The sequence below is a fragment of the Pisolithus orientalis genome, assembly GCF_024613125.1.
Source record: "Pisolithus orientalis strain OTSU chromosome Unknown F5J12scaffold_13, whole genome shotgun sequence".
Classification (NCBI taxonomy): Eukaryota; Fungi; Basidiomycota; class Agaricomycetes; order Boletales; family Pisolithaceae; genus Pisolithus; species Pisolithus orientalis.
Window position 1 is genome coordinate 657,038 of NW_026260794.1, and position 27,183 is coordinate 684,220.

The window sequence follows — 27,183 nt, forward strand, 5'->3', positions numbered from 1 at the left end:
CTATAAACCTTGCACCACTGCAAGTCAACAACGCAGCACAGAGAATTTGCTGTCTCCAGTCCCGGTCCGCTTGCAAGACAGATTCTTATTGCCGGGTAGGTAGACAGGTTTTAACACGTGCACTATGTCAACTTTCCTGGGGTATATTTATTGGCAGAGAGCATCGCAGCCCTGCATACAGGAATAATATCTAAGTGCATAGTAAAAAAAAGCCAAAAAAATCAAGGCCCCTGTATGATATAAGAGTCACAAACTACACACTGGCAATGATACTAATAATAAGTCCGGATATTCCTTTGACAGAGCTCCGCGTGCCGCCGTCAAGCTCTGCGGGTGTCGATAACGTGGGCGAGATCAGTGTGCATCGATGAACTAAGATCTCTGATTGTTGTTGGCGTACCGTAAGTAACCCCCCTGACGGTCATAAACCACGTTGATGGAAACCATAACTTTAACTTTTCTGCTATGGGGCCACGTGGTCGTCATCACTATGACTAAGCAGTCATCACGGGTCCGAATACGTGCTTCAGCGAGCTGCAAAACCGCCCATCGCCACAACCCTGGCGCGGTCAACAGCCAGCCAACTAACACTGATGTCTCCTAAAAGAACTCGCAAGCCCACTCCTAAGAGCGATGGTGAAGACTCGAGTGATTCGTACAGCGACTTTCGGCACGACCTAAAGCGTCCACGATCAAATTCGCCCTGGAATATCACAGACAATACTAGCGCGGATAATTCCCCTCTCAAGATTTACGTCTTATCTGTTAAGTTTGACGCAACCACATATCAAAGTTTAGTCTGCCTCGTGGAAGACTGCCTTCTGCGTGTCGGGAAAGACGAACACTCACCTGCAACTCTGCGGAGGGTTGAGCTCAGTGCAAACCTCGAGGAAGCCGACGTCATCGTCACGGCGATTCGCACTCGTCCCAGGTTGGAGAGGCATGTTAACCCGTCGCTTGCCGTAGGCATTTTTGTGTCGGACCTATATGACGTCGCTTATTTTGATCATTGACCAGAAATCAAGGCCGATAGTCACGGCGGAGTGGCTGCAGAACAGTGTTAGATCAGGTTTTTTGCTACCTTGTGCCGATTACGCTGCGCTACGCAATCTTCGCCAGGAAACTGCAAGGCTGTGTCCTGACCAAAAGCAGGGAGACGTTATCGCACCCGAACGGCTGGGCGCGCCGCCGAAACCTCGAGTCTTTCGTGATCCCGAGGAACTTGTGGATGCGCGCGACGCGGCCGCTCTAGATCATACTTCACGCTACTCGTGTCAGCGAGGATCGCCACTTTCTTGCCCAAATCAGGGTCTTGTGCGAGAGCTCGACGTCATACGTCGGTGCAGGTTTGTTGACGGTGAAGAGAGAAGTGTGCTTAGTTATTCTAGGGCGATCGCCGTTAGTCACCTTTCTTTTCCCTTGAAAAAGTGCGGAAGTCATGTCACCATCGTTTCGTAGACGATTAAGGGTTGGCATTTAGAATCGTCTTTGGACCAGAGCTGACCAGCATGGCAGCATATCCCAGTCCCATCACCGCGGAAAAGTTACACAGCGGAGTGGCGAAGCTACCCTTTCTCGGCGAGAAGATCCTGTCGATGGTGAGCATTATTTGACCTTCTTTACGCCACACCTTATGGCCCCTATAGATTGAGGAATACACCGGAGCTGGAAAAATTGCCGAGGCTCGTGAGTGCCATAACCTCCCAAACTAATTGATTCTGAGATTATGACCCGGAAGAAACTATACTGTCTTCCCCACGTTTCCAGTCATTGTCGGCATTCACCGCTATTTACGGGATAGGTCCCCACACTGCCAGAAAGCTGTATGCCCTCGGCTTGCGAACGTTGGAAGAGCTCGACCGATACTATGAAGTCACCCCTGGCGACGTGAGCACAGAGGCCCCGTCACATGTTGCCTCAGACAAGCACTATACCGAAGAGGTGGCGGCGGAAATATCCATTAAGGTCGGCTTGGCTCTTAGACACGATTTCGGTCAACTGTGAGTGTTTCGGTCCGGGGGTGTTCGCCCTGGATGACCAGCGGCTAATCTCGTTGGCAGGATCTCACGCGAGGAGGCGGAAGAAATTAATCGCGTCGTCATGGAAGTGCTGGCATCCATTCAAGAGGACTGTAAAAGTTTGATTGTCGGCGGGTCGGTGCAGTTTTCCTTCCGTCTTCCGAGATTACTCCCCCCTCCTCGTACAGTTACCGGAGGGGGAAGCCACAGAGCAATGACGTTGACATAGTAATTACCCATTCGGACTGGAATTCGGGGTCCAAAGAAGTGAAGGGGCTCTCCAAGAAACTTGTTCAAGTGTTGCACGAGCGGAGTACGTCTCTCTACTTCTCCGGTGAGGGTTCAGTTACCATTTTCCCTTAGACCTTGTCACCCATGTAATGCGTACGTATGGTGTAGCATGTCATCTCACAGTTAATCTCATCTGCTGTAGACCTTTCCGGCTTCCATGAGCATAACGCACTTCGTACACACCACTGGGATTCTCTCGAGAAGGCTCTTATCGTACTCCGTCTTCCTTCAAATGCTGGCGGGAGGCGGATTCATCGGCGCGTAGATCTCATTTTCGCGACTCCTGAAGTGTTTTGGACTGCTGTCGTTGGGTGGTAAGTGAAGCCGTCAATATTTTTGCAGATAGCATACAGGCGATTCTAGGACCGGTTCCACGATGTTTCAGAGAGACCTACGACTTTGGGCAAAACAGCAAAAGTATGCACGGACTACCATCAAATTCTTTGCTCGCTAACCTGCATGTTAGAGGAATGAAATTCGATTCATCAGGAATGTAAGTGGGCCATCGTCTCTAGCCGGAAACCAAGCAATGACTTGCCCTTCCCTCGGTTGCAATGCAAGATCTCGCCGTCGCGACTCCAAACTTTACTTCCCCAAGTCTGAGCGCGAGGTTTTTGAAATACTCGGGTTGGCATATGTCCATCCCTCCCTCAGAAATGCAGATGTGTAGTTGGAGATCTTACTGCAAGAATACCTATTCCGACCTTCGCCGTGGGGTTCCGGACCCTCTTGCGGAGCCCCGGGCCTCATGTAATTTTAGTTTCTTCGTATCTTTACTGTTCTGCAAAGGTTATCAGCGTTCTCACAAAATTGAAATTGTAACGAGGGTTTTATTAACGAATGGGATTGCACGTTCTTATCCTCCAAGGCACCGGAAGGAATGGGGACTATCGAGCTTAGACGCATCGGTCAGAGAAGGCTAAAAAATATGCAAGTACTGCAGTTCTGGGTCTGATAGCGGCGCCCTACCATATCCATATGACAGAGGAATAACTACTCATTCGCGCAACTCCGCGGGATCTGCCCCCGCCCTTGTTTCGGAAAACATCAGGGACTGTGGTCCGCCGATTGCAAGAACAGTGAAGATATGGAATGATCAACAACTGGGAGTCAAATTCCCAACCACGCGATGCTAATAACAAATATCAGCAACCGTTAATAGTCGAAACCCAACTCTGACGGGAGGACGTAAAACCATGAAGTCCCGTTTCCAGGGGGGTAGGAGGCGTAATTCACCTGGTGGCCAAGCGTCGGAGTATCGGCCACCTCTGGGGTTCTGTCCTCACGATCTTATAATGCGCTTCCGCCCAGACAGGTCTTTGACACTGGTCAGTTCACCAACATTCCAAGAGCCAACGCCGTGGAGCTAGTCAAACGTGTGAATTTGCAATGTCATAGTGTACAAGTCCCGAGTTCCACGCGACGGCAAGTGGCCATGAGAAGGACAAAACTAATTGGCAAAAGCCTGAATACCAGTCATTGCCTTACCCAGGATAAGGCTGTGTATGTCCTGGGAAATGAGAAGTCGTCATAAGTGTCTTGCGCCCGCGAACAGAAGCGATGAAATACTCACATGAGTTCCTGTGGCAAATCAGCAAAAAGAAGCCCCGTCGAACGAGAATTTACTTACCTTCGTAGGTGTTAACGATCTGCAGGTTTGCAGCATGTCGACCAACGTGATACCTTGATGCAGGTTCATCCAGTAATGGATAATACAGGTCAGCGACTGTGCACTTACTCGTCGGAGGATGCATTTCCACCGAGGATGTCCAAGACCACCCTCGCATGCTGGAGGGCCTTGCCACAATTATTGCGTTTCACCATGCTAATCATCTCCGGTGCAGCCTTGCCCGCATCCTTTAATCTGCCAACCTGTAAACTTGCCAACAAGCCCAGAGCAACTTCAGTCTGAGCATCAACAAGTTTCTTCTGCACGAGCTGGAAAGAAGCCAAAGGGCGCTTAAACTGATTACGCTCAAGAGCATAGTTAAGTGTTCTGTTGACACAATCCTCTAATGCACCCATAGCCCCCCATGAGATACCATAGCTGATTCCAAGTCAGCGGGGACTTCAGCCTTGGGCAGTGCGACCTACCGAGCATTGTTCAGGCAGGAAAATGGGGCACTGAGACCCTGTCCTTTGGGCAAAAGCGAATCATGAGGAACCTCAACCGAGTCCATAAATATAGACCCTGTGAGGGAGGCTCTCAAACCAATTTTGTTCTTAATTACTGGGGCTTCCAGCCCTTTCATACCCTGGCCGACAAGTGTAAGACAGACAAACGTTCAATAAGTACTGTAAGACATACCTTCTCGAGGATGAACCCACGGACTCTTCCATCCCATTTGCAGCGCGCCCAGACAATGAAAACGTCGCTAGAAGCCGGGTTGTCAACGAGAAAAATCCTCGGCGGACTACAGGTACACACGCTACGGGGGCATTTGTTATCCAGGTTTTGATCCCATTTAGTACGAATCCTCCATCTGTCTCATCAGCACTGGTTTCCATGCCTGCGGGGTCGGAACCGTGATTCGGTTCAGTTAATCCCTAGTAGGCTCTTAGAGAACCAAAGGAGAAGTGTTTTTGCGTCGTAAACCCACGAAGCAGCCAATAATTTCTCCCTTTGCTGCGGTAATACTGTTTACCAAAAAGCCTGGCTTGGTAGGGACAGTCTGTAACACTTACCTAGACGGGGTAAATATCGCTCTTTCTGAGCTTCTGTGCCGAATTCGTGAATGGGATGCATGACTAAGGAGGACTGTACAGAAGCCGTCGAGCGGTACCCCGAGTCCACGCTACATCGTGTCAACGTGCCAACATTGATAGCATTTTTGATCCAGCTAACCTTTCGATCTCTCGAGCAATAAGCCCATATGCCACGTAACTGACTCCGGCGCAACCGTAGCCTTGGATAGTAGGACCGAGAAGACCGAGTCCGCCCATTTCAGGCAGGATATCATGATTAAACTCTGCAATAACAATCAAACCATGGGCAACGACGACCAGATATTAAGGAGGGCTTCATACGCTCCGTTCTCCATCCTTCCAGAATGCGAGGCAAGAGGTTCTCCTGGAAATACCCGAAGTTAGTCGATCTAATTCTCGGGAGAATTGGTGTGGGCTCGCCTGGCAATACCCGCGAGCAGTGTCCCTGGGGTGCGTAAATTTTGATCAGCAAGAGGAGGCACTAGGCAAGTCTCCGAAATATCCCGACCGTACGGCAATCTCTTCCTCGGTAAGTAGGGAGTCCAAGTTCAGGGGGTCCTGGACTTCGCGTCAGTTATGTTCGTTCAGCCTCAGCCACGATGGCACGCACTTGAGGATGAAACTGTGCGTAGTTTCGAGCTTGAGAGGGACGCGTAACAATAAACACGCCGCCAAGTGGCATTTGTACTGTGCAACTTACCGCGAAGTGTTTGTATGGATCCAATGGTCGTGCGATTTCCCCTGGGCAATGCCTGTCTCGCCCAAGCCAGCGAGCGACCTGGTGACAGTAAGCGCGAGACCAACATGACTTGCAACCCCAGAGCTGGATGCTGGGAGAACACAAGACGGCGGAATACAATTACCAGTGCTGCCCGGAACGGAACCTAACCTTCGTGTCGCACGACCAATGTGCGGGGCCGGCTAGCACCCGCCCGCATTTCACTCAAAGCCTCAAATTTGACAAGGGAATCGACAGAAAAACAACCTATTGGACAGTATAAAGTTTACGAGTAAAGACAGAGGTAGAGACAACACGGCAGAGTATCCAATCTACTCTTAAAGCCAGTTCCAAAATCCCTTTTTCTTCGACTCTTTAGTATCTAGTTCTTCGTCTCGGGCAGTTGTAGATGCACCCATTTCCTTCGAAATGTCAGATTGCTTCTCTCGGCCCGGTGAAGTCTCTAAAGCACTCTCGAGGTTCCTCCTCCAGCCCATCGAAACCTTGGGGATTCCCTGATGCACTTTTCAGTTGAACCAGTCGGTCACGGGCCTGTTCACGAGCTATGCGTCGGGCCCGTTCAAGTACTCGCTCTTTCTTTGGTAGCTTCGGAGCCTCGGAAATGCTGAGGGATGGGGTTTTCGGTAAAGGTTGTTTGAGTTTAACTTTAAAGTCCTTTACAGGTTCCCAACCATCTTTTGACCGAATTGACGTTGGTTTGATGACGTCGGTGACCGGCTTTGGGGATGACTGGCCAGCCCGTTTTGCTGAACTCGCAGCTGTGGTCAATCTTGCGACTGCATCAACAAAATCTTCGCTACTCGGTGGTGGCTCCCTAACAATTTCTTCCCTTTTCGTCTGCATTTCCGGGAATGATGGATCTGGCCGGTCAAGAACTTGACTCCATTTATTAAGGGCAAGCCGCATATTATCCATTCCCGGTTCTTTAAGGTCCTGCGTTGGGTTTGTGAAAGGGGAGGTCTCGTAAAGCGGTGGTAAGGAAGCGAATCCTCCCCAATCTAAGAAGGCGTGGCCTATCGCAGCTTTCATAGCCCTTGATCGTATTGGAGGCCTCTCCGTATTTCGATAGCGAATTTCAGTCTCTTGAAGATATTGAGTCAACGGTTCTCAGTGTAGATTAGGGACGTACCTGTGACCCGACGGACTTCGACGTCAATTGTCCGAACGGTATCATCAGACTTGTCTTTGTCGGAATTTTTGAAAAGCGGAGTGGCAGGATGATCAAGTCTGCCTCTTTCTCGAGGTTCCAGCAGACCGAGAATGTCGGTCAGACCTGGTCCACCCTCCTGATTCTCCCGAGCAGAGACGGGAACTTTAAGAGTAATTCCAGAAGGAGGGACAAGTTTGAAGGACTCGGGGGACTCAAAAGCTGCCCAGAATATTGCCTGATATTCTGAGGGGCGGTCGGCGTCCTACTTTTGAGGTGAGTCAGTAGACAGTAGATATGCAACAATCACCCACTCGCAAAGGACGGTAATCTCGGATACGGCCGAAATTGCGCTCGACCTCACGTATGGCAGAGAGCGCATCTACCATAGATTCAGGGACGTAGGCAAACCGGAGCTGAATGACCCGCTTTGGCCGATCGGCGCTCTTGCTAACCCATACTTGACGTCCACGGTCGTCTATGGTGAAACGGGGTTCTGATTGAGGCCGCTGGCCATGCCCGCCATCGTTTGGCGCACCACCAGCTGGTGTATATCTGTGTCGCTGGGTGACAATGCGAGCGGCGGGTCGACGGACGCTGGCTAGCATGGTCTGGTCGTCTTATGTAATGCGCTAGTCAGTGAAAAGTTTTCAATGCCAACTCTTCGTCAGTCCTACCACAACGCTCTGACATCTCTGTCGGCGAGGACGGGCACGCCGTTGCCGTCTCTCATCCTTTCTTTCGCTGTTCTTCATGAATTAACTGCAATCATCCCTCTGGCTGGCATTTTCTTCGCCTCGAGGCAGTTGGGCCTTGGTGAACGTGTCGTTGGCCGGTTCGTTCACAGCAACGCAGTTCGCCATGAACCATCTTGGTTGAATGATCATCTAACACAGTGGGTTGGTGAAGGGGAGCGATGGGCCGAGCGTGTTGGGCGCCGTTATGGCGTTTTTGGCTTTTCTAAAGGTCAACCACCTGTTTCCGCAGCCGACGATATCCAACCCCGTCGAGTCTCCAGTGTCATAGCTGGAGATGTTGCCAATGCGGTCCTCGCGTATGCAATGGTCAAGGTAATTTGTCCGTTCCGTTTTCATAACTCCACGACTAAAGCCCGGCCCAGGTATTACTCCCCGTTCGTATTGGCCTCTCATTATACCTGTCCCCTTCGTTCTCGAGGCGTGTGCTCGATCCTATCCGCCTGAGGGCTGTCAAGTTCTTCAGGAAGAACTGATCCTTGTAAGTGATTTTTCTACGTCATTTTTTTAATGATGATTTCGCTTGCCGCCCCAGTCGTAGCCTGTAGGCACTGACGAACGGCAGAGCATACAGCCAATTTTGCACCTCTGACAATACTTGCTCTACATTTGAGACGTCGCAATGAAACTGAAATTTTTACAGGCCTCTCGCAAGACGGACCGTCAAATCTGTGGAGTTGGAATGCAGTGCAGTGGAACATGTATCCAGCTGTAAATATGCTTGTGTGCTTTTATCATTTGTCCCCACCCTTTTGCTTGGCAATCAACGATTTCACGGCCTGAATAGCACTTTCTCTTGCATGAATGAGCCGCTTTGCTTTGGAAAGATCCAGAGCATCCCGTACAGCACTGTAGTCGTGGACTTTGTTCATTGCCTGTCTTCCGCCTGTATCAGTGGTTGTTTCAGAAGTGCTGCTAGACCCCGACTTGAGGGCATTGAGCTCTTCCCTGAGGGTAGCCAAGATGTCGTCTAGTGTGGATAGTGTTTGGATGGATTCGTCCATCTCAACTGCCTTGTTGAATTTGCGGCATACTTCGCTTGTGCAGGTCTCGATGTGTCTGAATCGTGTTGGGCCCAGTAGCGTTCCTCCGAACCTACATACCGCGGTCCACCAAGTCAGCAAAAGCGATCGAGACTTCTTTTTTTTTTTGACAAACCATCGACTAACGATGACGATGGCATCGATGACCCCCTCTGTTTGCATAGTCTTGAGTACTCTACTCCCGGCCCACTGCTCTCCGCCATCGTCAAATCCCGTTCGTAGCTCAAAATCGTCCGGTCCCGCTAAACCAGTATGACCTGATTTGAGAACCATACACCTCCACGCAGAGATCTCATAGACGTCTTTCCCCGCGTGTATGACGTGCTTATGGTAGTGCAGTGCAGCTTGGGCCTCTTCCGGGCTGGTTGCCCGGTAGACACTCCCGACGAAGATTGACCCACGGTCTCGAATCTCTTGCGACGTGGCAACGACTACTGGAGTAGGTCGGGACGATCGGACGAACGTATCCAATTTCGACATGGTCGTCGGACACTGACCGCCACTGCGCAGTAATTACGACTTGCGCCACCACACGACGAGGAGCGCATCTTCAACTCCAAATGGTTTTCTCTTTATTCGCAGCTTCACGGTATAGGCTAATTTGAACGGCACCAACGGACCGTCTCTTTCCAAGGCGACGAGCACATGCAAATGTGCTTCCGGTGACCAGTCTCGAGCTAGAACAAATTAATTGAGGGTGGTAACTGCACGACCACTTTCTCCTGTTCAAGCTGCGATCTTAACCGATCGCGGAACCCCATAGTTCTGCCGTAACTGCAGGCGGACCGGACTTCCATTTCCACATGAGATCAGCATCACTCGACGCCACCAAGTCACTCTTTTCCGTCTTCGTCCAGCCAGAGTACGCCACCGGCAGTCGTCGCGGAAACGATTGATCCGGAATTATTCCGGCGAAGAGTAAACCTAAATGCAAATGCGATCGTTCGTGTGAAGCTGGATATTGTTGCCCCAGAACCAAGGGAACGGATCGGCGCCGATTTTGACTTTCGTCCAAGTTGTCGCGTACTCCCCAAACGGCAGTCATTTTCACTTCGTGGGTGGCGATAACTTTGTGTATGTGTTGCTTGCCAAACCGCGCTGGCAGGCTGTGGCTCATTTGTCGGCTCTGGAAACGCCATTGGACCCCGGACCCTAAACTCCATGCTTACGATGCATCGGTGAAGACATGTTCTGGCAATGGGTTGCTCACCTCGACAGTCGAGTGTTCTCGGCGACCCGTATGAGCTGCAAAGTTGAACAAGTCAGCAATCTACTGACAAGAACCTGGCATGGTAATGTTCAACAACAACCAACCCGAGAGTAATTGTCCATTATGCATACACAGAATCGGAGGGCCCAAAAGCAATTCGGGGGAAATAGTACAAGACTATGGCTAGAAACACTGGAAACACCACCTAGCAGTACCCTCTGGTTTCCATCTGCCTGCTGTAGTCCAACGCATCTTAAACCATCGGACACAAACGAGTGTAGTGTATGGAAGTCCGCTCGCAGAAAATGTTATGTATGTTATGTACCTGCCACGAGTATAAAGGGAATGACGAGGGCATAAATGACAGTATGAGCCATAAGGAAACGTATGGGTGCAAGGGCCCTCGTAGCAAACGTCGTGCAGGTTCTATTAAAGAGGGGCTGCAGTGTTTAAATCACTAGTACGGACGATGTGTGCCGCGGCCGGCTAGATTATATTGTGGTGGATCGGTCGAATAACTGGATCCTGGCCGCGAATGTGTGTAGGGACGATGCAGAGGGGCCTCCCTGAACTCCTCCGCCGAGTGTACAGCATCCTCAGGTGCATACGGGGGGGTCGGCGACGCGAAGCGCGGCGGAAGAGTGGGTATTGGTGGTGGCGTTTGCCGACCCATCGGGTAGCCATATTCTCGGTCACGTAGAAGGGGTAGATTATCGGCACTCTGCCCTAGGGGGGAAAGCTCAATTTCACTTTGCGTGATTGTACGACTATAGGTCACAGGTGCTGGGGACGAGCGTCCGCTTTCACCACCTGCTGCATAAAAGGCTGCCTTCTGCTGATAGGCAGAAGCGCTCTCGCTAGGGCGGTGACCAAAGATCGCAGCGGAAGCCATCGAACGTGCGTCCCAATCAAGTTCCCCACGATCGCGTTTATATAATGCCGGGTCGTATTCCAAATCACGCTGTAAATCAGGTGTCAACCGAGTCGAGGATACACGAGTGTATTGTCACTAACCTGTTCGACTCCAGCAAATTTGATTCCACAGTCGATGACTTGTGCATTTAACTTTCTGCCGCCGTACTCGCCCAACTTCGCCTTATCACTACCAATTGGACCCTTGTATACCTCCCCAAGGAGAGGCACCATCTTAGCATGCAACATCGGGGTAAAGAGTTCCATGTGAAGAGCCGGATGGCCGAAACGCCTTTCGATACGGTTGCCGGATGCATCAGCACGGGACGAGTGGATATGGGGACGTTGAATCTCTTCTTGGGAAGGAGTGTAGTATAGGAACTGGTGGTAAAATTTTTTGTTTATCCAGACCTTGAAGGCAATGATGAACAAGACAGGTGGAACAGTCGTAAGCCACAAGAACGACTTGAAGCCATATTGCAGACCGATCGCTGGATGGATGGTCAGAGACATACAACGATTCCCGCGCTAATACGTACTGAGGGCCATGAGCAGCTGCATCAGGATGACAGACACGAGTAACCGGTTGACGACCATGTTCCAGAGGCGCTGCGGAGATGTCAGTCTTAATGAACAGTTTGGGAACGCACGTTACCTACACCACCACTTTCAACCTTTGTGACGAACACAAACATTAACTGGTATTTGTATACCCAGGAGCTCGCCCAAAATACTACTGCGCCAGCCAGCGCCACTAATGGTGCGAGCGGCGCGAACACGAGTGCGACGGTGCCCATGAACAGCTAGGGGAAATAGGTTAAGACTTCAGCCATTGTCTCCTAGTATCACGTACTAAGGTTGAGCTAGCGAACAGCCTTAATCACTGGACACAACGCAAGCCATGAAAATGCTTACTAGTAAATGGCATACTCAAATTCTGGTGGCTGTGTCCATTCCCGTATGTCACGAGGGGTTCGGCCAAAGACCCTAGTAACAAACTCAGCAAGCCATACCGTTGGTAAAGAACTGAACATACTTCTTCTTGAAGAAGACCCATACAAGGTTCACGACCTGAGCCAAGTCAAAAACGGTGAGAAACCCGCGAAGGCTACACAAGTCGTCAGATACATTTTCCCCAACTAGCATATGTAGGACTTAACGGGAAGAATGTTAGCCAATAGGAGGACTGATTAATGTAAGTCGCGTTAATGGTCGCTGGTAGACCTATAGGTCGTTAACTAGACGAATTCCAACATGTGGAAAAAATTCATTACTATGCAAATTATTGATGATGTCTTTGAAACTGACATGTTCGCCAATTTCGTTCACTACTTGCTCAGCAGCAACTGCCAAGTTTGTTAGACTTGGCGCCAAACACGGGAACATATTGCGACTCACTAAACCCTACGCCAATGAGAGTAAAGATAACCAATTGAGAGATGACCAGGAATGCGAAATAACGTGCAACTACAGCGCGATCCAGCCTTCGATGCGTGTAAGCTGGACTCCGCTAGTTCAAAAACAGGAGCAATCTTACCGGCTGTGAGTGAGGGCGCCTTGGAAGCGACTCAAGTAGCGCATTAGAATTGGCAGAGCAACGCCGAAGAGTGCGGAAATGCTGGGTGGAAGAACACCAGATACAAATGCAAAGGAGCCAGGGGAAGCGGTAGACCATGCACTAAGAAAACCGACGTATGCTGATATCTGGTGACGAGTCAACGCCATGAGCTTATTCGCAATCCCTGGAGTACTTACCGAGGATAAGTTGGCAAGAATGGAGATAATGAACAACGGAATGGTATTGAAGGAACACACGAGAACCAGTAACGAGAAACCGATGATTTTCTTTTGAAATAATTCGGCGGGCGATTTGTTCATGTTCGCCCATATCTGGAGAGACATATGAAAAAACAAGAAATACCGTAAAAACTCATAAGAACTGACTATATCTTTGGGATTCGGCGCCAAGGTCACGTCGGTTCCTTTGGGATGTTTCTTTCGAAGTATATTAGCCACTGTATGTGCGTAAGATACGGCGGCCATTGACGCGAAACCATAATTCTCCGCTCGACGGGTATCGATTTCCTGGCGGTAGTCCTCTATTGCCTTGTTTACACGTTCAAGTTTAGCGCTGTACAAGGAGTTACATAAAAACTTTTCGGGGCCGCAGGACAGCAGTTTCTTACGTGTAAAAATCAATGGCATCCTTCTTAACCCCGCCCATCCCTAGAAAGCCACCAATACGAATTGTAGGGCGTTCTTTAGCAATTTTTCCATCCTTAAGATACGTAACGAGTACTTGTTCAAGCTGCCGCACGATGTCATTATGGTAGTCGATTAGTTCCGGTAGGCGTCCGACTTTTCGACCGATGTGGACCGATGTGGTTGGGTATGGGACTTGCACACTTTCGAAAATGGCACGAATACCAGCATCAGATTGGTATTTCTTGGGGACACGCATGATGGCAAGAGTCCGGGCATAAAATGATTCCATGTACTCCGGTGAACGAAACCATTGCTTGCGGAGATGCAGCATAATTTTCCAATGTCGCCAGACAAAGAACATCACGAGAAGGGATATCATGTACGTGACGGCCACATGAGCAAAGAGGTATGATCCTTCGACATCGCGGATGGTGAGCATAGACAGTATGTCGCGTCCTGAAGAAGGAACGTGCTTGAGGTTGTAGACGGCATCGACGGGGAGGAGGATGGCGCAACATATGAACGCCACAGCAGTGAATATCGATCGCATCATCCAAGTAAAACGAAGGAAGGTGACAGCATCGAGACCGAATTTCTCGAGGAGCTCGGGCTCCTTCGTCCGAATGAGAGGCGGCAGCCATCCTAACAGTGAATCGGATATTGGTGGTGGCTTCTTGTCGCCAACATGGTACTTGACCTTTGGCTCATAGATTGCCTATCACAACCATTCGTTTTTTTAGCGATGCGAATGGAATAGGGTAGACAAGGACATACCTTATTCTTGGGCCGAAGGATGTTGAATGTTACCACTGCCGCAACCTGGAAGGCGTTCACATCTGAACGAAGACCTGTTTGGTTGACCTACCGAAATCACTGTCATAAAGGCCACTTGCGAGGCAACTGCAGCGGGTGCCAGTGTCCTTGAAGAGTTTTCATCGATTATCTGCCCGATACTGGTCATAGTTTAGATAAAAAGAAGTGAGTCCAGCTACTCCAGGCGTTGAAAAAGAGGGGAAGTGGTCGGCAAACGATGAGCTGTATGACGGAGGGCGCAGGAGGGTATGTGGAGTCGGCTCCCAAGGAGACGGAACCACAGACGGCAAGTATTGTTCTAATTGTTGTTATTCACCCCGATTTACTAAAACAATGGTCAACTCGACCTTTGTTCTTGCTTTGTCGTATCGGACCTCTTCTATCTAGCTTTGCCGTAGCTGGAGGATGTGGACGAACACTTGAAACGGGGAGAAGAACATGCAACAGGACTCTACGGCCTCTCCTCTCCGTCCCTTAACTTCTCAGGCATTGCCCTGTCAAACCCCGGGGATGTATCAAGAACGCAAGGCGGCACTGCTAGGTACTCCTTGAAACGTGATTATAGTTACAGTACCCAGAGATCTACTGCGAGGTGGGGTCCAATACTTTGTGTGTGCTTCACGGGTTCATGGATTATATCGTAGTCCGCACTACTGTCAAAGAATGAGTATCCGGAACGCCACCGGGAAATTACGTAAGCACCGATCCTTCGCTGAAGTTTAAATTGGCCACCTAAGTTGACCCGAGTACCCTGGCTAGTAAGTAGCTCATCTCAATGGCTCGGGAGCGCGATACGGCTCAAGGTATAGTAAGAACGAACGAGGCAGATGCTGAAATACGTGAGAAGGAAAAACTAGGACCACGTGTTATGTGACGGAAATAAATGGAGGTGGCTCAACCTTAGAACGACAGGAACGATTCCCCTCGGAAATGTGAAGCCTGGACCGCAAGCTATAGACGGAAGTGACTCGACAAGCACTTCTGGAAAGCCATCCACATGGGAAGACTGTCTAACCGGAAGCTCGTTGCGTAGCAAACTTGATGGCACGCGGAACAAGTACACTAAGCACGAACGGGATCCACAGAACGTACCCTACCATGGTTTCTGACTCGGCACGCTTTGAGTAATAGATTTTTGGTGTATGCTCTGGGAGAAGTGCGTCATTTATCCCGGTTGCATGTGCCAGTCTGAACCAATGATGTTCAGCGGTTGGAAATTACTCGTCAGCATCAAATCAATGGACAATAATGCACCGCGAGCTGTTCGCCACTAGACCGGAGGGGAAATAGTTCAGGATGTTTCCCTAAACCTGGCGTTACGGACGCTGTCACTCCGGTAGGTATTCCGTATAAGGGGTCGGTCAGTCGATGTACGAGGGCACAACGATGAGCAAGTCCAGATTTGCGGATCGATACATACCGGCGTGAACCACAAAGAGTTGCGAATTTTTCCAAGGCAAAGCTATGACCCGACCAGCGTAATGAGGAGTACAAATGACTTTTTGTGGGAATCCAGTGAATTGGATGTGGGGAAGACGGTTGGCGCCAGGGGGTTTTAAACGAATAGGTGTTTCTTGAGAAGCAGGAAATTCGGCCCGTTCATCGGCGGTGGGGAAGCAACTAGAAACAAAAAGTTTATCCCCTCGAATTAATCGTGACGGATACCTCGACCATATGTCCACAGGAAATGTGGACGCCCACGGGGACGAGGGGACATTACTGCGATAGACGCAAGGAAATTATATTCTCCTGTAACCTCGGAAAATACAGTACTTTGTACCGGATTTCAAGGTATCCCGTTGACATGACCAGCAGGCGCCCCCATTATGTGACTCCTCTTGATTCTGAGCTCCGAGGGGCAAGCTCGGAGGGCCAAAATGGGGTTTGGAGTGAGAAAAGAAGAGTCCCCAGTCGCGTTGGTATCCGGCAGCAGCGAATTTGACCACTTAGTGCTTAGGGGAAAGGTAGCGCCTCCTGCCCTAATTTCCGCTCTGCTGCCTCACGGGAACAGCGGTGAACTATGACATTAGTTTTGAGAAGCATGTCTTGCTCTTCACTAGAACAAATTGCTTACGTTGGAATATGCCAGACATGCACCACTAGGATCGCGCGCCCATGAGCGCGTTGAGCACCCTGGCAATCTGACCAATTGCCTCTCTGACCCGATCTCTATCGGTGGCTAATACTCGCTGCATGACCCGACCTTCAAACTTGTCCGGATGAAAGCGCAAAATCGTCTCCCTCAGCTTCTCTTTCCCAACCTTATCCTCACATTTGTCAGTGTTAGCGCCCGGGTGCGTTGTCTTCACCGTCAAAAACTTGGATATGGCCTCTTCGGTGAAATCCTCGATCCTGTGCGTGCGATAGGTTGTGTGACCATCGACAACTAAGGAAGAACCCGGGGAAAGCGGCCATGGGATGTCCATGAACGCAAGTGGATTCATGCCTGTGTCTCCCGGGTTCAAAAGTTCCTGCCAACGAGTCTCGTAGTAACTTTGGTATTCGTGTTGGCGCAGTTCTTCTTTTTCCCGTCTCTTCTGTTCCCTTCGCTCGGAGGTGGCCTTCTCGAGGCGAACAGTTTCCGCTCTGGCTTGAGCTTCGCGGGCCCGACGAGCTGTTCTTTCAGACTCTTTCCTAGCTCGTTCTTCATATTCCCGAGCATGTTTCCGCCTGAATATATAAAATAAGCCCGAAGGTCAATGGACCATAGTAGTTGACATACCTCCACATTCCTTCCCTGACCCATTCTGCGTATTCATCATCATCCATATACTGGGGATCCCTTGCCAAATGACTATCCTGTCCTGTGCGATTGTCGGCCCACCGACCAGGGATGTGAACATAACTGTCAAATTTCGAGTGTATGGTATCCAAACGTTCATCGTCTTCGAAGGCTCCGCACATCTTTTCCATAAATGCCTCCTTTTCTATTTCGTCTCGAATGGCATCTGAATCTATTTCTCGAGGTGGAGACGGTTGTGATGCTAAACCGTCTACATTACTACCTCGTCGATGTTTGCGTCTCTTGCTTCTGGGTTTTTCCTTGGAGCCGCTACTGTCCGAAGTAAAGGATCCGTCGGCAGTGGCCCTCCTCAGCCGCTTGGCAGCCTTTCGTGCAGCCTTGAGAGCCTTGCGGCGGGCTCGTTCTGCCTGTTCGGCAGGGGTGCGCTTCAGATGTAACTTCGACGGTGACGGATGGCTGTCAGCCATACATGAGCTTCAAGTCGGCGTGGTGTGGTGATGTAATGTCCGTGTCTGCTTAGTCAGTGAGCATAGTCCAATTCCTACTAGTATGCTTTCCGTCTAGAGACTAGCACTATCACGATGCTCCTAACATACGATAGTGAGCACGCCCGGAAGTCCCTTGTCTGTTCATTCTCGACTAACAACTTCTGGCACAGTCATAAGCAAGGGGTTTGTTGTTATCGCGGCTGCGACGTGTCCGTTGCTGTTGTTCGTCAACGCCCCATTTGGGAGGTTCACTCTGCCTAATGACCACGCCTTAACCATCTTCAACGTTGACGGAATAAAGTCATGGATTTTTATGGAGCTATTCTCACCGATAACCTTCACATACGCCTTCACGCAAGCGCCGCTCCTCGACCACGTGTCCCGCGTATCGGCGCCTCAAGGTCTCCTTGCAGGCCTTTTCCTCGCCCACTACTTGAACCGTGCTTTGGTCTCTCCACTACGGACTCCCTCTCGGTCCAGGTCGCATCTCTCCGTGGTTCTTGCTGGAATGTGCTTCAACATTTTTAATGGTCTAATGATGGGGACATATCTCCGCTCGGACATTGCCCATGCATTTCTCTCAGTCGCATTCCGGCGTCCTTCATATTGGGGTGGGATCCTTATTTGGCTTGCTGGGTTCACTGGAAACATCTTGCATGATGAAATACTCCTCAATATTCGTCGCAATGCAAAGGCAAAAGGTAAAGCCAAGTACGAAGACGATCCAGCTAAGAAGAGAGCGGAACACTACGCCATTCCGCACGGATACCTTTACAAATACATATCATACCCCAACTATTTTTGCGAATGGGTGGAGTGGATAGCGTTTGCGTTTGCTGCCGCTCCCTTGCCTCCCCTGTCGTCTCCCGCTGCATTCATGGAAAATATCCACGGTCCCTGGGTGTTTGTGTTGTCCGAGATTCTCCTGATGCTTCCCAGGGCGTACAAAGGGCACCAATGGTACCTTGACAAATTTGCGGAGTATCCGAAGGAACGCAAAGCTGTTGTGCCCTTCATAATCTAAATGTTTTCTGGTACTTATCTATGCTGGAGCACTTCTACGGAATTGGGTGCAAACCTTACAATACTGCGTAACTAAACGTCCCCCTCGCTGCATAGTTACCTATAGCGGCCCAACACGCCGTTTTTGTTTCGAAGTGGAAACAATCAATCGCGCTCTTTGACGTCTGCTACTTCTTCGTGGACTAGTAAGCCATTGGTCATTGAACAATCTCCGGGCATACTGCTTTTCCAGCCACACCTGTGGCTCATACTAACAAGAACAGGGGCATCTTTCCGCCGTCCCACAGAGCACGCAAGGCAGAAGCTTGCGACGCTTCTCTAAATTCCATCGCAACAGCTTTCGCCATCTATTCGAGGGAGGGCTCCCAGATTTTTTCCAGTTGCTTTGCAAGTTACTAGTTGCACCTGACGTGCACCCGAAAAACGAGAATCCAATTAACTCATCCAGAAACGGTCCTCGCGAGGCCATATCGATCCACCTAGAAAGCTAAGTCAATCATGCCTTGTGTGCACTCCTCTATATTTGGATGAATTGAACTTGCCTGGAGATTCGCAGGCACGGAGACTTCCCGCACCAGAGGAAAATACTGACCATGAGACGTCGGCGGACGGGCCACCGAGATTGCGACCCTACGTGCGCGATGCCCGTCTCCAAGGTTTACTAGATGCAAGTCGTATTACCTCGAGGACATAACCAAAAATCTCTGGAAGTCACAAATAAACCATTAGATTCTAGTACGGCGGCGATCGCTACTCGCGTATCCGATGCTGGGCACGTTGTCAGAACGCCGGCAAGTAATGTTGCGCACCTATCCCACATCCAGAGGATCACCAGCCCCGTCCTCTGCCCCAGGACCTGGGATCTCTGGCAATGGCGCCATGCTAACCGCACAGTCATGTCGAGAGATCACTACTACGGATTAAATTTCAAAACCAGACCATGCTGAAGCTTTTCTTGCATTAATGAAACGTTATGCTCTCACATATACGACTTGGCTCGTCACCTGTAGATATTAGTGTACACCTTCTAGTTGTTGTCGGCGTCTGCTATGCTGGCTCAGCACGAGATTTCAGACTCCGAAAGACTCCGCGCCAACTGAAGTTCTGACAGTTGAAGTTCAAACATTCACGCCTGGTCAGTAAAACCCAAGCAAAAACGCGCACAACGCCATTAACGTTGTTTTGCCAACCCCAGTTCATATTTTACGACTCAAGATGATGTCCTCTGATGAACCTGCGGCCCCTCTGCCGCTTGCAGCTGCTCAACTTCAGTTTGCAAAGCTTCAGCGTCAATACCAACAGACGCTTGACAGGTGGACACCGCACGTCCTCCAGCGGTGGTTGGGAACATTGGGATTGCTTATCATTTTCATGCTAAGGATTGTGCTATCCGAGGGGGTGAGGCGTGTCTCGCTATGATCACGGGAGTATGGCTGACAGTCATCTAGTGGTATATCGGTTAGTACAAACGACTATTAAGGCACACTTCAGTCTAACCCAGTTACTTGTTGCTCTGAGCAGTATGCTGTGGGTACCTCGGATTGTCATTGCTTTGCTAGGAGCTGACCACAAACACAGATGCACTTGCCATTTACCTTCTCAACCTCTTGTTGGCATTTTTGCAACCCAGATTTGATCCTTCCATTCAGGACGACTTAATGGCGGATGAAATCGAGGAAGGTGCCGGAGATGACGGCCCAGCTCTCCCGTCCCAGCGGGATGACGAGTTTCGGCCCTTCGTCAGGAGGTTGCCTGAGTGGCAGTTTTGGTAAGCACACGCAATGAACTCGGCCACATAACCTGTGTTGTGACCCTGAAACCCTAGGCTAAGTTCCACCCGGGCGGTGTTAGTTGCCCTGTTCTGCACCATTTCCGAAATCTTCGATGTACCGGTGTACTGGCCAATACTCGTCGTCTACTTCTGTGTGCTGTTTGCGCTAACAATGAGACGACAAATACAGTACGCCCGGTTCTTGTTTTTCCAAGTCTCCCTGTTGATTTATCTTACCAGACATATGATCAAGTACAAGTACATACCATTCGACATCGGCCGCAAAACACGGTACGGTGGAAGCAATTAATGTCTTATCTGGGCTTCTAGATCTTCGTTACGTGCGGAACCTTGTTGAGGATTAATAGACATTGCCGTCCACACCTGCGCCGGTAGTGTTAGGGACGCTTAGTACGACGCAAGAATTTCTTGCATGGCTATTTAGTACATCTCTACCTGATATTATAGACCACGTTGAGAATACCAAGAACCTTCTGATGAGGTGAAAGGAGAGTCACGTGATATGGCCGTCTAGCAGTATAGCGCGCTCTAAGCCATGCAGTTATCAAGTTGACCATGTCCACCACTTTGCAGCTGTCCGTAGTGCGACACATGACAGAACATGTCCTGAGTTGCTTAAAGAACCATCGTTCAACATTTGTTGGCTCGCGTTCTCCGCCGCTGTTTGTTGGCGTTCAAGGACCTCAGGGTAGTGGGAAGACCTTCCTCACGTCGCACCTCCACAAACAACTTTCAATCCTCGCCTCACTTACTTTCAGTTGCCGTCCTTTCGATTGACGATCTTTATCTGCCCCATGATGGCCTGGCTTCTCTTGCAAGGAATCACTCCCAGAACCGGCTGCTGCAGGGACGTGGACTACCTGGCACACATGACATCGAGCTCGGAAACGCTCTCTTGGAGAACATTAAGAAAATCAATGGGAATTACTGATGAATTAGAGCTGCCAATATTTGACAAGAGCTTGTTCGGAGGAGAGGGTGATCGACTTCCTCACGGTAAAGTCATACGTCCACCCGTTGATGTTTTCATACTGGAGGGATGGTGTGTTGGATTCTATCCGACAAGCATATCACTCATCGAGGAGCGCTGGGATAAGCCAGTGTCTGGTTTGGAGGATCAATTTGATTTGAAATCGTTCGTGAGGATGGAAGACGTGCTCACCATCAACGATCAGCTGAAAGCATACGTGAAGTGGTGGGATGCCCTAGGATGCTTTTATTCAGGTAAGCGACGTTTGTACCCAAGTTTGCGGTTGAGAAGGACGAGGAAACGTTGGCAGATCAAGGGTCCTTCGTCATCCCCCTATAATATAATTTACAAGTGGCGATTGGAGCAAGAGCATTTCATGAAAGCTAGAAACGGCGGCAATGGAATGACAGACGAGCAGGTAAAAGCGTCGGTATCTCTCACTGAGTCGTTTGGTCCTCCTACTCTTACACGATTTCGTGACTAGCTTCGTCGACCGCTACATACCAGGGTACGTCTTCTTCGGAGATGGCGTCACCAATGGTCTCCTGGATACAGGGGGAAAGGCACCGAGGTGGATCGGAAGTGGTCTGGTGGTCACTATCGGACAAGATAGGGAGCTCATCCAGACATCTAAGTTCTGAGAGCAGTCTGAACATATCTATCGGACATTCTTTTTGATGATGGCGGAAAGGTATATCTCGCTGATCCTTGAGCGCAGCAGTCTGTTGAAGGGTGTTCCAATAACGAATAGCAGAACTAACTTCGAACGTGCGAGATAATCTTACCGCATCAATCCGAGTGAGTGGACGGAAATAACCCATGAGTTTGTCCTTGCCCTCCCCATTTGACCCGCTCTCATGAAGTGGTTCGGAAATCTCGCCTCTAAGGTGAAAATGAAAACCTAAGTTTGTCTTCGTCTTTACAGCGGTCATCACAGAAGGTCGAGTCACATATGTAATTGCAACAGTCCAAATCAACACCATCGCTTATCCCGAAGTAGAGGGGTGGACAGCGGAAGTAAAATCATACTCTCCCACCCAGCACAATGCGGGATTGACAGGACGTTTCTTTAGTCTCGCATGGTTCTTCATTTAAAGTACCTGCGAAGCGCATCATAAGAGTCATCGAACATGTCGGCATACGGGGCAATTTCTTGTGTACCCCGAACGTCTTATCTTCCATCTACAATATGGCCCCACCCGGCACCTGCCAACCCAAATCAACGGAAGGAGAACGCCAATACCATATGCATTCATCATATCGACCTACAATTTGCGATCAAACAAGAACACGAAGGCCTATTCGAATATCTGCATGTCGTGTTTGCAGATGAGGTTGACAAGGGCATGACATACCCCCAGGAGGACATGCGTGACCCTGCAACTTTCGCAAACTACTTTTTTGCTGCAGATGTCATCGTCGCGATCGTGGGTGCCAGATCGCCGGATGAGGACACTCCCGTTGGAATGTCCACCTCTGAAGTGAACGAGGCCGTGAGGGAGGTGAATCTAAGTCTCGAGGCATCCAGGAGGGGTCGATCCTGGGCAGAGTGCGTAGCTGGCTTTTACTACGTACGTCTTTCGAATAGGACGAGAGAGCCATATAACCAATCTGGTCTTTGTTACAGGTAAAATCCAACTACCCAGGTCGTTCCTCACACGTGAGTAGTCTCTCATGTGTTGTGGCACAGTGCGGCCGCCCCCCATCACCCCTACATACATACTGCTATGACTGATGGTGGTGTACATACTCATTATGTCCCAGGCTTCGCACATGTGTGCCCCGGCAGGGCGGCTACGGAATACTCACTAACTCCACCGTGCTTAGATATGCAATGCGGGGTTCGTCGTTCCCCCAACACAACGGGGACGCGGTTATGGACGCGTTCTTGCGAAGTCCTATCTCCACTACGCCCCAAGGCTCGGGTACAAGGCGAGTATCTTCAACCTTGTGTACGTGAACAACGAGGCTAGCATCAGGTCAGTTCATCCATTACCCTTCTTTTTTTTCTCTCATTAGCGCTTGTTGTGCCGTATGTCCCACTGTTGTCCATCACCTTCTTCCACGCATATCTCCGACAATCATGGTCATATCACTCACGTCATAATCGGCTGCTGGACAAGCAGGTTGTGGGAGAATCTTGGCTTCATTAAGGCTGGGCGGATACCGAAAGCGGGGCGACTCAAACGTTCGGATGGGAAAGGGGAAGAATACGTTGATGCCTGGGTGTTTTACAGGAGTTTCAGTGATTTGGGCAGTGAGGGAGAAGCGCCATGATGTTGCGCTTATGCTTAGTTTTCATGTTCTATCCAAGTCACCAATGAACAAAGGGGGTCAATTCTCAGTGCTGTGTGATCAACTAGTGGCTTTGGTCATCAAGCAGACAGTAGATATCAGACTCGGGTGAGTGGAGCAGTACCAGTGATATAGAATCTTCTGTTTTCTCTGGATATATGTGGAGGGGCACCTGACAGGTCATATATCATACGCCGATGTAGGGGGTCCTATTGTTCGACGTTACTGGAACATAAATGCCAAGACAGATTGATTTAGGTCACTCCCTCCACCTGTCAATCGATGATCATTCTTCCAATCTTGATCGAGTTCGTTGCAGAAAACCGGGAATTTTGCTATATTGCTAGCCCAAGAGATGGGTAGATGTCCGAAAACTTCCTCCAATCAAGACTCTTATGATTCTGATTATCGATTAGACAAGATCGGTCGGCACGACATTGTTCCGTTCTTCTACGCGATCATGGGCAATGGGGCTCGGAGAACGAGACCCAAGGAGTCCATATGTAGAAGTCGCAAGCAACAGTGAAAGGACAAATCCGAGTTGTATGACGTCCAGCTTATGTTGAATCTATGCGATATCCCAGTATATCTCCGAACATACTTACTGGGGAGGGTATACGAAATAACGAGCGCTATGGAGAATAGCAGAAACTTCCACAAGATCCACGACAATAAGGTCTCTCGACCTAATCAAGTTGACGAGGGGAGTGATTCCACAAGCACGCACCGTAATGGAAGCAAACACTATAAATATACGTGGATCCCGACGCCTTCCGCGAGGTCTCTGTTGTTCCGGAGACCTAGTTTGTTATATATGATATAGCCAAATACCATGACAACCAGGAATGTCCCCCCCCAAAAAAAAACAGACTTACCGCTCGAAAAAGTAGTACGGACGCAGACCAGATAAATGTGGATCAGTCAATACTTACGGATCAATTTGGAATGCTCAGAGGGTGGGTCGCGACATACTATTTGGGCAAAAGGAAGGGACGAGATGTGTGAACCTGAAGAAAGGAATTGGGAAGACTATGCGTGTCCTCCGAAATCGTATCGCAAAATACATCCACATTATTCGCTGCACGGCACTATAACTCAACTGCGCCGTACAGAGTTTGGTGGAGTCGCTGTGGCAGGCCTCATTGCTATCACAACGAGGACTCGCGACTAACGATAGTTTTTCCCATGAGATGTCTAGCGCCTGGAGGAGGCGGTGACCACTCACTTGTAGTGCCGTTAAAGAGGTCGCGTTTCTAAATGACGCTAACGCCCGCCAACGGGATGAGTCGAACTCGGTGGCGCCATGGACTCTCCTATAATAAATAAGACTATTAGACTGCTAACTAAATCGACCATAGTAGTAGGTCCGTTCTACGAGGCTGTTCTCAGCTTCCCTGGGCTTCCACGTTCAGAGCTCCCTGCAGGCAGATAAAGGGGTATAGAAAGAACGCGCCCTAGTATGCAGCCACGTCAGAGCGGCGCCATTTCAGTTGCGCAGCGGCGCAGAGTTGATCCCCTTCAACCTTCCATATAACACACTCTGCGGCAAATAATGCGCAGTAGCCACAGGGTTAGGGTACGTTCCATGCATCTACAGGGTCAGGGGTCCACTTGACTTGGGAGAGTCAGAGTTTTGAAACCCACGGGCCTAGTCACCGATAGTGACAATGAAGAAATATCGGAGAGTGGAACCGAAGCCGGTCTTCCAATCCTGCGCGCCGAGGGCCTGAGTCTCCTGCCGAGTCCTTCGTGTGTGCCTCTAATGATCCGGGCCAGAAATCGAAGGCTGTGCAGCACCAGTTTGTAAACTGGGAAAGCCATTGTTAGGTGGCTCCGCTGATGCTCCGGGAGTTCATGTGCGCAAGCGATCAAAACGGGTACTGGCGCAAGTCATGTATAGGCGGGACGCGTGCGCTGGGACGGAGGGAAAAAAGGACACTGAGGACACGAGCGAAACATCGGGAAGGTACACCCCTGCATCAAATAGAGCTTAGCACCGTGCATCGGACCGGGGTTGTAGGTCCGAATACGCAGATTGCGGCTTGCGGCGGCGCAAGCAAGACTCTGGATGCAGTCAAAAAAAAAAAAAAAGGCAGAGTGGAATTCTTCTTTGAATGCCGAACAGACGACAGTTGAACGTTAGAACGGCACTAGTACAGCCGCAGTTTGCACCATCCCAATACAAGCGGTTCAGCCCGTGTGGCTATGGTAAGGGTGGTGTTGCATCTGTGAATGATACTATCAAAGTTATGAGTCGGAATGAGTATAGACAGCGGTCGGACATCACTAGCAGGCGAAGCTAGCGCAAGTGCACCCACATACATTTTTGTCTCTGCGCCGATATGTCCCTGATAGCCCAGCGGGAACGCGGCGCGTCAGACAAACCAAACCACAGCAGGTTCGACCTTCGCCACGTCATGCAGTGGGGTGCAAGTGATAAGCACGCGAACCAAGTTGAACGGGACCTGTTAGAAGGAAGAAAGAAAACGCAAGGTATTCAATCTCCGTGGAAGCAGGATGATAAGACGGCCTTCTTTCTTGAATGTTCCAATCCATTGGGGTGGGGGGTTACAATGAGTATAGGTTCCGGCAGCGTCTACGGTAGACTTGCCACTTGGTCGAAGTGCTATCATTTCAACCTAAAACGCGGACGCACTGATCACGTTCGTCTCGTCACCACATGCAGGCGCAAGTTGGTCGAAAGCTGTCGTTGCATCGATACGTATCGCCTCGTTTGTCTTGCGCAGCTCGTTTTTCTGACAAGTGGTATACGATAACTTGCGTCCAGTCGCAGCCTATAGTCGGTTCAACAGGTGGGTCCACTGCGAACATCGTACTCCTTTCAATAGAGAGATGGGCAAGCCTCGAAGTGAGAACCGCATGAGCCATTCGCGCGAACGACACGCGAATGCTTCCGAGTAACGGCAGAACAGAAAATTGAATTCATAACCGTTGATAACAAGTGGATAAGTAACAATGAGGCCGCAGGCTGAAACGTCTCAGCATCTCTCTCTTTCATCTCGCATCACATATTCTCTGGAAGCATGTCATATCGTACAAAGGCTGTACAATACCACCGCAAAACCACCTTGCAGGCCACGGTAGCTGGCCGAAACATCTCAACGGAACAAGCGTCATGAACGCGTTGGTGGTTCAGAACCAGGAATACGTGCACCGTCACCACCGAATCTTGAAACAACTGGAAGTTGGCAATACCGGACGTGGAACAGGCAAGACCTTCTCCACGATTAGATATCAACCTGGCCGTCCCGAATACACACTGGATGGCACGTACTCACCAGGGGTGACGACATGCGTTCTTCCGAAACGTCTATGTATCCGTCATCATGGTGGCATTTTGATTCACGCCACCAACAGTACATCCGCACGACTCCGCCACTGGCAAGGTACGTATCACGGACATGATGACACGAGAAACGCACGGACTGTATTCATCACACGTTGTATTGGTCGTCGAAGTCTCCGTTTTTTTGTGAAATTATGCGTACCCGCATGGTGTCTTTAGTTTGAACCACAATAAAGGGATTTAGAGCGTACACCGCCGACTGCTTTGACAAATGCAAATGCGGGAGCGAACAAGCCCATAATATGAATCATGATGACAAGACAATGGAGGGGGGCCGTGGCACAGCTTGCACAAAGGACACCTCGAAGTGCTGCCGACACATTTCATTGAAGACTTCCAAATACACTCGTTACATTGTCCCCCTTGTCTATCTAAAGAAGTCAACTCGACACGTGAAGAATGAAGGAGAAAATGTACCATGTGTACCAGACCACCGCAAGCCCCGATGGGCGGCCCGGATCGACATTGATTATATCACCAGACCAACGGGTTCCCACGACGGAGGCATTTTTTGGAGTACTCGTTCAAGGCATGAGGATGTCGCATGTCCAGCTTAAAAAACTTCTCGCGCTTTCCCCAACCCCCTTTCCCACTTCACAGTCCGCGCTGACCGTGTCGGAGTCGGAGCGAAGGCGGTACAGAATGTCAGATTCGGATTCTTGTTCA

The 27,183-nt window shown here is 50.0% G+C and overlaps 11 protein-coding genes across 11 annotated transcripts; 6 read left to right on the plus strand and 5 right to left on the minus strand.

Moving 5' to 3' along the window:
• Positions 1-270: 270 nt before the first annotated feature.
• On the plus strand, positions 271-2,979 carry F5J12DRAFT_938590 (uncharacterized protein; the record flags this gene model as incomplete). The annotated part of the gene is made up of 12 exons (XM_051749653.1): positions 271-962; positions 1,018-1,402; positions 1,516-1,598; positions 1,647-1,686; positions 1,739-2,000; positions 2,061-2,153; positions 2,207-2,331; positions 2,382-2,402; positions 2,452-2,623; positions 2,673-2,726; positions 2,776-2,802; positions 2,871-2,979. The coding sequence occupies exons 1-12, from the start codon at positions 594-596 to the stop codon at positions 2,977-2,979; spliced, it is 1,740 nt and encodes a 579-aa protein (XP_051600289.1). The 5' UTR covers positions 271-593.
• Positions 2,980-3,644: 665 nt separating this feature from the next.
• On the minus strand, positions 3,645-5,911 carry F5J12DRAFT_830107 (acyl-CoA dehydrogenase NM domain-like protein). The gene is made up of 15 exons (XM_051745690.1): positions 5,716-5,911; positions 5,626-5,654; positions 5,524-5,573; positions 5,436-5,460; positions 5,337-5,379; positions 5,155-5,278; positions 4,995-5,104; positions 4,910-4,935; positions 4,738-4,856; positions 4,618-4,684; positions 4,404-4,564; positions 4,048-4,356; positions 3,940-3,992; positions 3,883-3,890; positions 3,645-3,819 (listed from the first exon to the last, which is right to left on the minus strand). The coding sequence occupies exons 1-15, from the start codon at positions 5,819-5,821 to the stop codon at positions 3,760-3,762; spliced, it is 1,290 nt and encodes a 429-aa protein (XP_051600290.1). The 5' UTR covers positions 5,822-5,911; the 3' UTR covers positions 3,645-3,759.
• F5J12DRAFT_830133 (uncharacterized protein) lies at positions 5,901-7,542 on the minus strand. Its single transcript, XM_051745691.1, has 4 exons — positions 7,216-7,542; positions 6,884-7,166; positions 6,237-6,836; positions 5,901-6,196 (listed from the first exon to the last, which is right to left on the minus strand). The coding sequence occupies exons 1-4, from the start codon at positions 7,507-7,509 to the stop codon at positions 6,072-6,074; spliced, it is 1,302 nt and encodes a 433-aa protein (XP_051600291.1). The 5' UTR covers positions 7,510-7,542; the 3' UTR covers positions 5,901-6,071.
• F5J12DRAFT_830136 (uncharacterized protein) lies at positions 7,543-8,491 on the plus strand. The gene is made up of 3 exons (XM_051745692.1): positions 7,543-7,971; positions 8,022-8,137; positions 8,300-8,491. The coding sequence occupies exons 1-2, from the start codon at positions 7,555-7,557 to the stop codon at positions 8,130-8,132; spliced, it is 528 nt and encodes a 175-aa protein (XP_051600292.1). The 5' UTR covers positions 7,543-7,554; the 3' UTR covers positions 8,133-8,137; positions 8,300-8,491.
• F5J12DRAFT_87152 (ribosomal protein S5 domain 2-type protein) lies at positions 8,222-9,308 on the minus strand. The gene is made up of 2 exons (XM_051747121.1): positions 8,815-9,308; positions 8,222-8,751 (listed from the first exon to the last, which is right to left on the minus strand). Exons 1-2 carry the CDS (start codon positions 9,177-9,179, stop codon positions 8,391-8,393), a joined length of 726 nt encoding a protein of 241 aa, XP_051600293.1. The 5' UTR covers positions 9,180-9,308; the 3' UTR covers positions 8,222-8,390.
• A 1,058-nt stretch (positions 9,309-10,366) lies between these two features.
• F5J12DRAFT_720383 (uncharacterized protein) lies at positions 10,367-13,987 on the minus strand (the record flags this gene model as incomplete). Its single annotated transcript, XM_051741233.1, has 16 exons — positions 10,367-10,870; positions 10,924-11,312; positions 11,361-11,430; positions 11,481-11,624; positions 11,675-11,684; positions 11,737-11,808; positions 11,858-11,929; positions 11,982-12,045; positions 12,096-12,167; positions 12,220-12,305; positions 12,359-12,525; positions 12,577-12,711; positions 12,766-12,952; positions 13,008-13,741; positions 13,801-13,845; positions 13,892-13,987. The coding sequence occupies 16 exons, from the start codon at positions 13,985-13,987 to the stop codon at positions 10,367-10,369; spliced, it is 2,847 nt and encodes a 948-aa protein (XP_051600294.1).
• A 1,951-nt stretch (positions 13,988-15,938) lies between these two features.
• Positions 15,939-17,049, minus strand: F5J12DRAFT_720439 (uncharacterized protein; the record flags this gene model as incomplete). The annotated part of the gene is made up of 2 exons (XM_051741240.1): positions 15,939-16,509; positions 16,562-17,049. 2 exons carry the CDS (start codon positions 17,047-17,049, stop codon positions 15,939-15,941), a joined length of 1,059 nt encoding a protein of 352 aa, XP_051600295.1.
• Positions 17,050-17,163: 114 nt separating this feature from the next.
• Positions 17,164-18,094, plus strand: F5J12DRAFT_892570 (3-oxo-5-alpha-steroid 4-dehydrogenase-domain-containing protein; the record flags this gene model as incomplete). Its single annotated transcript, XM_051747584.1, has 2 exons — positions 17,164-17,182; positions 17,241-18,094. 2 exons carry the CDS (start codon positions 17,164-17,166, stop codon positions 18,092-18,094), a joined length of 873 nt encoding a protein of 290 aa, XP_051600296.1.
• Positions 18,095-19,183: 1,089 nt separating this feature from the next.
• On the plus strand, positions 19,184-20,364 carry F5J12DRAFT_830156 (retrieval of early ER protein Rer1). Its single transcript, XM_051745693.1, has 6 exons — positions 19,184-19,491; positions 19,542-19,551; positions 19,615-19,620; positions 19,672-19,861; positions 19,919-20,053; positions 20,105-20,364. Exons 1-6 carry the CDS (start codon positions 19,309-19,311, stop codon positions 20,172-20,174), a joined length of 594 nt encoding a protein of 197 aa, XP_051600297.1. The 5' UTR covers positions 19,184-19,308; the 3' UTR covers positions 20,175-20,364.
• Positions 20,365-20,440: 76 nt separating this feature from the next.
• Positions 20,441-21,496, plus strand: F5J12DRAFT_905563 (uncharacterized protein; the record flags this gene model as incomplete). The annotated part of the gene is made up of 5 exons (XM_051748673.1): positions 20,441-20,524; positions 20,565-20,736; positions 20,825-21,072; positions 21,166-21,281; positions 21,340-21,496. 5 exons carry the CDS (start codon positions 20,441-20,443, stop codon positions 21,494-21,496), a joined length of 777 nt encoding a protein of 258 aa, XP_051600298.1.
• Positions 21,497-21,792: 296 nt separating this feature from the next.
• Positions 21,793-23,189, plus strand: F5J12DRAFT_742203 (uncharacterized protein). Its single transcript, XM_051742037.1, has 5 exons — positions 21,793-21,872; positions 21,929-22,426; positions 22,483-22,515; positions 22,683-22,834; positions 22,982-23,189. The coding sequence occupies exons 2-5, from the start codon at positions 21,986-21,988 to the stop codon at positions 23,130-23,132; spliced, it is 777 nt and encodes a 258-aa protein (XP_051600299.1). The 5' UTR covers positions 21,793-21,872; positions 21,929-21,985; the 3' UTR covers positions 23,133-23,189.
• Positions 23,190-27,183: the final 3,994 nt, after the last annotated feature.